Here is a 6,616-nt window from a genome sequence, read left to right as displayed (position 1 = left end):
TCACAAGAACAAATTGATAATTGATATACAGCATGTAAAGTTCTTTCAGATTGTACCTGGAAAAATAAAATAAAAAGTTGTTTCAAATAAGTACTTGAAACTAGTTGGATCTCATTGCCTTTCCTCTAACAAGTAGATCATGTACCAGACCTACTGGTTCGATCAAGGATCTACGTCGGATGAAACCCAAAAATGTTCTGTCCGTTGGAGACTTCGATCGAGTCACGAACCAGGCCACCAACCATATGCCTTTACATATAGTATTAGCCACACGATAGCAACGCAAAGCATTCTTTAGCCGGTGGTTAGAAAGATCTACTCGTACTACTACGTGCATGCCCCGTCACGGTTGCTTGTCCTACGTAGCCGCCCCTAACCTCTGCCCTCTGCCGATACTGTTCGGCCCGTCATCGCCGGCGCCTGCTTAGTCACGCTAAACGTGTACGGATGGGGTTTCCTAATCGGTACGTACGTGCCTAAACTCTCCGTGGCGTTCGTACGTGTACGTCTCGAGGGCCCATGCGTGGCAGCTAGGCGTAGGCGTATTCCACATTTCTACGTACCCGTACGTGGATATAGTTCTCGCCGCTCGTGCTTCCGTGCGTGTACACATCGGCCGGTTGCGTCTACGAATCCATGTATACTATTCGTTGAAAGGAACGGATCGGACAAATTTGTGTTGCAGTTCTCCAGCAACAGTAGCAAGAGCTATTATTCTGGACAATATTGATCCAACGGATTTGTATGGTGTAAGGCTGAGTGGAGCTATGCTATCAGGCATAAATTTGACTGGTGCTATGTGGATGTCGTCACGGATCTGGAATATAAATGAGATGTACATCAACGTCATATAATATTCTAACGCAACATAGATGAATTCTTTTTTCTTTTTGCGAGGGGTCATAGATGAATTCTGCCCAAGAGAAACTAAAGTGAAGTATTATTCACAATACAATGTATGTTTTAATGAGTTCAAGTTTTATTTAAGTGTCCGTTTATTTAGAAGTGAAGTAGCGTGAACCGCCATATTTTTTAGACCTAATTTAGAACTTCGTCGAGAACTCCAAATTTACCTTTTCTTCAACATAAATGCCTTGAACCCTACGCTACCGTTCTACTCATTCTGTTCTAAAACATGTCGTGCTTTCAACACTTCTACATTATGTCTTATAAGAGTGTGTTGAAATAAACATAGATAATTATGAAATATATTTTTGATTAAGGAAACATAATGATAGTACTCTTCCTGATCAAAACATCAGTAATGATTTTATAAATAGATATCATTTTATAAATTAATAGTTAGAGTTAGAAATGTTCTGTCACACATTTCCCGAACATGGTCTATTTTGGGGCGGATCTAGCACAAGATATCATTGGCCAATCAGTTGGTTGCGTCTACGAATCCGTGTGTTATTCGTTGAAAGGAATCGATTTGAAAAATTTTGTGTTGCAATTCTTGAGAAACGATACCGATTGAGAACTATTATTCTGGACAATATCAATTCAATGATTTTTTTTTGCTTGTAAGGTTGAGTACTTGAGTGGTGCTATGGGGACCTTCACGGATCTGGAATGAATGGGATCCACATCGACGCCATCTTATTCTAACCCATCATAGAAGAGATTTTTTTTTGTGGGAATCATAGAAGAATCATTTTTTTCCTTCGAAAAGGTGGATGACCCACGGCCTCTGCATCGGGTGAAAAGAAACATATTCATTGTATCTTTTTAACGAATTCAAGTATTTTTTCAAGTGACCGTCTATTTAGAAGTGAAGTATTTTCGGTTAGCGTAAACCAGCATATTTTCTAGACCAAATTTAGTTTAGGTCTTCACCAAATACTCTAAATTTACTTTTTCTACAACACAAATACCTCGAGCACCAAGCTACTGCACTCTTCATTTCATTTGGTTTCAAAACATGTGATGTTTTCAAGACTTTTACGTTATGTTTTGTAAGAATGTTTTGGAATGAATATAGATAATTATCAAATATTTTTCATAAGAAAACATAATGATTCTTTGTGATCAAATATCAGTAATATTCTTATAAATTGATAGAAACAGTTAGAAAAGTTCAATTACACTCCAGACCATGTTCTATTTTGAGATACCTGGCACAAGATAGCATTGGTTAACCTGGAAAACATAAAAGGAACTCAGGTCACTTGGAGGCCTTACAAAAAAGAAAAGAAAATCATAAGCCTCCCTCCCCCTAAAATACATATACATTCTCAATGCATAGTAGTAAAGTTTCGTAGAAATGTGTTTATAGGACAAAAAAAGAGATAAATATATGAATTTGTAACAAGTGTATATTCTCTTTTATTTGCGGGTGATAATAACTGTATATTCACTACTATAAATGCACACATAAATTAGAGTATATATTGATAAAAATTACGACTATGTAGATCACATCTAGATGCACAGGTGTGTGTGCGCTTTGCTTTTCTTTTCTACAACTCTCACATATATCTTTCCGTCCTAAAATAAGTGTCTCAACTTTAGAACAACTTTCTAGTAAGTTAGTATAAAATTGAGACACTTATTTTGGGATGGAGAAAGTAGTTTTTATTTTTGAAAATTTCGTGCTCCAAGTGACTCGGAGCCACACAACATAAACACAAGTGACTCGGAGCCACACAAAAAAAACACCTTATCTAATCCCCGTGTCACCTAATGATACTATATTTTCTTGTAAACCGACATTTTTGCCAGCTCCTAATCGCAGCCCCTGCAGAGATAAAGATATGATCACATGCTGATTAATCCCAGCATCACCTAAGGATCACATAATTTCCTCTAAACAAACATTTCTGCCAGCTCCTAGCCACACCCCGTGCAGAGATACTGATACGATCACCGGCCAATGCACCCCCGTACCACCTAAGCATCCGATAATTTCTAACCCAAGCTCCCGCAGAGAAAAAGATACGAACACGCGATCACTTGGCTAGCAGATGGCCAGGTCGGACGCAGCCTAACCACCCGACTGACCATATCTTCCGCCTAATATAATCGCGTCTCACTCTCACCAGCGCCAAATCGCCAAATCGCCATCTCGCTCGCATCGCATGCGAGCAAAAGATCTCTCGTCCGCATCGACCGACGACCGAAAGGGAGTCATTCCTCGGCCGCCATTAACAATGCTCGTTGTGCGGCCGTAATGTAATCTCCAGCCGACCGCTGACGCCGCGCGCCCACCCGAGCCGCCCCTCCGCGCCACGCGTCGGGGGCCGGCCCCGGTTTCCACCTGTTTCTTCACGAGATTTTTGACCCGGTAGATTCGAAGGACAGACGCGGGGCCGGAGCTAGACGCCGGCGAGTCTTTGTGCTGGCGCGGCCGGGGCTGACGGCGACGCGCGCGCGCTCCGACTTGTACGCTCGAGCTAGCCGCTGTGCTCGCCCCGTCGTGACCGTCTTCTTCTCCGCGGATTCTTTTGGAGCGTTGCGGACCGCCGGGGATCCGTGTCAAACGTGTTAAACACTGTGCACCACACTGTGCCGATGGCGGAGATCAAATCGTACGTATTCTTTCGGATAAAGACTAAAATCGTACATATTCTCAGCAGCTTTTGCTGTTCCAAGAAATGTCAAGTGTTGCGTGATTAAATTCTAAACGAGGCCAAACGGTGGCCGAACACGTATCAGGGCAGAGCTTTGCTTGTTTTCAAATGGTGTCGAACGTGTTAAATAACGTACACCACGCCACACTGTTCATGGCTGAGATCAAATCCAGGTAAAGTATACATGGGTATCAAATTTAAAGTGGATTCGTCCCCGGAAACACTTGGACGTAATTGATTTTTCGTGAGGGTAGTGGATGTTATAGGCAACCATTTGTGCGGACAAGCACCGGGTGGGGAATCATCATATAAGTATCTACTGAAAATCGTACGCATTTTATCGGTGGAGACCAAAATCGTACATATTCTCAGCAACTTTTGTTGTTTCAGAAAATGTTGTGCGTGAGTTGCGTAATTAAATTCTAAACGAGGCCAAGTGGTGGCCAAACACGTATCGGAGGAGAGCTTTGCTTGTTTTCAAAGCCTACTTTTTGGACGGGACGGTGGTGGAGAAATGCATCGATCCATTCTTGATGTTATATCATTAGTGCTCAAGCTCTTTCGGCCTAAGGAATTTAACCACTTGTTGCGATAGATTGGACTCACGGAGCATGCTTTTGTGTAGGAACGCCCCCATACAGCGTCTACAATGATTGGCTGGATGATCCACATGGCAAACTTTCCAAGCTGGGATCCAACTAAAGATATAGCCAGCTAGCCCATGTTCTTGAAATTCAGCTCTTAGCAAGGTCACATCTATTAGCAGTGGGAATGCTGGCGCTGGTCTGAGTGTAACTAATTAGGCCACCGAAGCATACATAGTCCTTCGTCCAAAGCCTATTTTTTTGGCAAGTTAGCTTTTGCCCAAAGTCATTTTTTTCAAACACGGTATAAGATTTATTTTTTCCGAAAAGAGGGTTGAAACATAGTACAAGATTTGTTGTTGTTCTATTCACATGGCAAATTTTCGTTTTCTCGCAAACATGCTAAAAAACTGTTAGGTGGATCGAAGGCGTGACCATTCGCCCTATAGCCCTATGGTGTGACACCTCATTGGTCGCATCTCTATCTTCTCCTTCGTCATAGCACAATCTCCACCCCCCTAGCCGGCACCACTCCTCCTTTGTCTCCGTCATCGCTTCTCTGCCACTTCCTTTAACTTTCTCGCAATTGCAACAACTTATTGCGAATTGGCACACACTACCTATAATGACTAGAAAAAACACAAGAAAACAAACATAATTTCAGCACCACTTACCTACGAGTCCGGTGCGACCATTCCAAATCTAACCGCGGAAGGTCGCGCACCAGATTTTTTCCGAAGAAGAGAAAAAAACGTACTACCGCACTCGAGACTGTGAAAAGTCATGAGTGACCCACTAACTCATCCCACATTAATTTGGGTCTGCAGAAAATTGTCAAAAAAAAATTGGGTCTGCAGAAAGTCATATGTGTAACCCACCAATTAAGTGTTGCTTATACCAAAGTGTGGCCCTCTGATTTGAGGATGCGAAAAGTCACAAGTGACTCACTAATCTTGGATTACACCGAAGTGGCATGGCACTATCAAGTATCCAGCGAGTTGTTAATGTCATCCCCTGCCCCCATACACGTGAGCGCCATGAGCCACATCACCCTGCCCACCCAACCTAATTATCCGAGGGGCATTCCTGTCCACCACCCCTGTATATATACTCCTGATACCACCGTGACCAAATCAGACAAGCTCCATTGATCTATTCTTCGTCTCCACCGATCCCTTAGTAAACCAACCAGCAGCAGCTCTTGGGTCACCTCTCCTCTCCCTGCTCCTCGATCTATCTATCTCTAGGTTTCTTGATCCACCGGTCTAGTCTAGTCTTTAGTGTGGCCATGGCGAAGGTGCACCCGAACTTGGCCGTGCCGTCTCTGGGGATGGCGGCCGCGGCGGCGGCCCGCGACGATGAGCCGGTGACACTGACGGTGTGGCGCAAGTCGCTGCTCTTCAACTGCCGGGGGTTCACGGTGTTCGACGCCAGCGGCAACCTGGTGTACCGCGTGGACATCTACGCGTCCGACTCCCGCGCCGAGGTGGTGCTCATGGACGCCGCGGGGCGCCCCGTGCTCACCGTCCGCCGCAAGAAGGCCATCAGCCTCATGGGCGACCAGTGGCTGGTCTTCCCCGGCGAGGAGACGCGCGCGCCGCCGCTCTACGCGGTGAAGCGCACGCCGCAGTACATGCGCGGCGGCGGCAAGTCCACGGCGCACGTGGCGGCGTGCGGGGGCGCCGCGGGCGGCGCGCGGTACGAGGTGGAGGGGTCGTACGCGCGGCGGTGCTGCGCGGTGTACGACGAGCAGCGGCGAGCGGTGGTGGAGGTGCAGCCCAAGGAGGCGGTGGGCACGGACGTGTTCCGGATGGTGGTGCGGCCGGCGGGCATGGACGTGTCGCTGGCCATGGCCGTCGTGCTCGCGCTGGACCAGATGCTCGGGAGGCCGGGGCTCCTCCGGAGCTGGTCCTCGTAGCGCCACTGAAACTGGGTTGCATCCTTCAATTTGCGCTCCCTTTTCTTCCAGTTTCCGACATTGTTTGGGCCTGAGAGCAGAACAGCTCCTGTGCGCCCCCTTCTCTCTCCTTTTTTTCGTTTCCTTTTTGGAAACTTTCTCTTTGATATATATGAAGGTCTATGTGCATGGAAATCCTTCTTGAGGTGTATGGTTTTGTTCATTTTTACTGCAATAAAACCATGCATTTTGTAAAGATTAATTAAAAGAGGTTACTCCTACTTTTTTTTTGAAGTTGTGTATTACTCCTACTTCTATAGAAGAAGTCACAGTAGGCCAATTTCACTGTCTACGTTCTCTCCGACTTATGCAGCACCAAAGGCCTTTCTCAAAGTTAGCTGAAATTCTCCGTTGTAGAATCTGAAATCTGAACCAACTGCGTGTCAAAGAGGCCGGTGCCCCGTTCCTTTCCACGTAGCAAGCAGTCTAGCAGAATCGGACTTCCTCGGTCGACCAGCTAGCGCTCGCTCCAGCCAGTAGTAGCTAGCTAAGGGCCGGCCAAT

At 45.8% G+C, this 6,616-nt stretch overlaps 1 protein-coding gene across 1 annotated transcript; it reads left to right on the top strand.

Annotated features, from left to right (window-relative positions):
- Positions 1-5,280: 5,280 nt before the first annotated feature.
- LOC123171290 (protein LURP-one-related 8) lies at positions 5,281-6,347 on the top strand. Its single transcript, XM_044588860.1, has one exon. It carries the CDS (start codon positions 5,445-5,447, stop codon positions 6,072-6,074), a length of 630 nt encoding a protein of 209 aa, XP_044444795.1. The 5' UTR covers positions 5,281-5,444; the 3' UTR covers positions 6,075-6,347.
- Positions 6,348-6,616: the final 269 nt, after the last annotated feature.

Source organism: Triticum aestivum, chromosome 1D, assembly GCF_018294505.1.
Source record: "Triticum aestivum cultivar Chinese Spring chromosome 1D, IWGSC CS RefSeq v2.1, whole genome shotgun sequence".
NCBI classification, from domain to species: domain Eukaryota; kingdom Viridiplantae; phylum Streptophyta; class Magnoliopsida; order Poales; family Poaceae; genus Triticum; species Triticum aestivum.
The sequence above is the reverse complement of the archived record's forward strand: the minus strand, read 5'-3'. Positions and strand labels throughout refer to the sequence as shown.

Excerpts from the sequence above, each read along its gene's own strand:
- LOC123171290 (XM_044588860.1), top strand. The coding sequence starts at position 5,445 with ATGGCGAAGGTGCACCCGAACTTGGCCGTGCCGTCTCTGGGGATGGCG.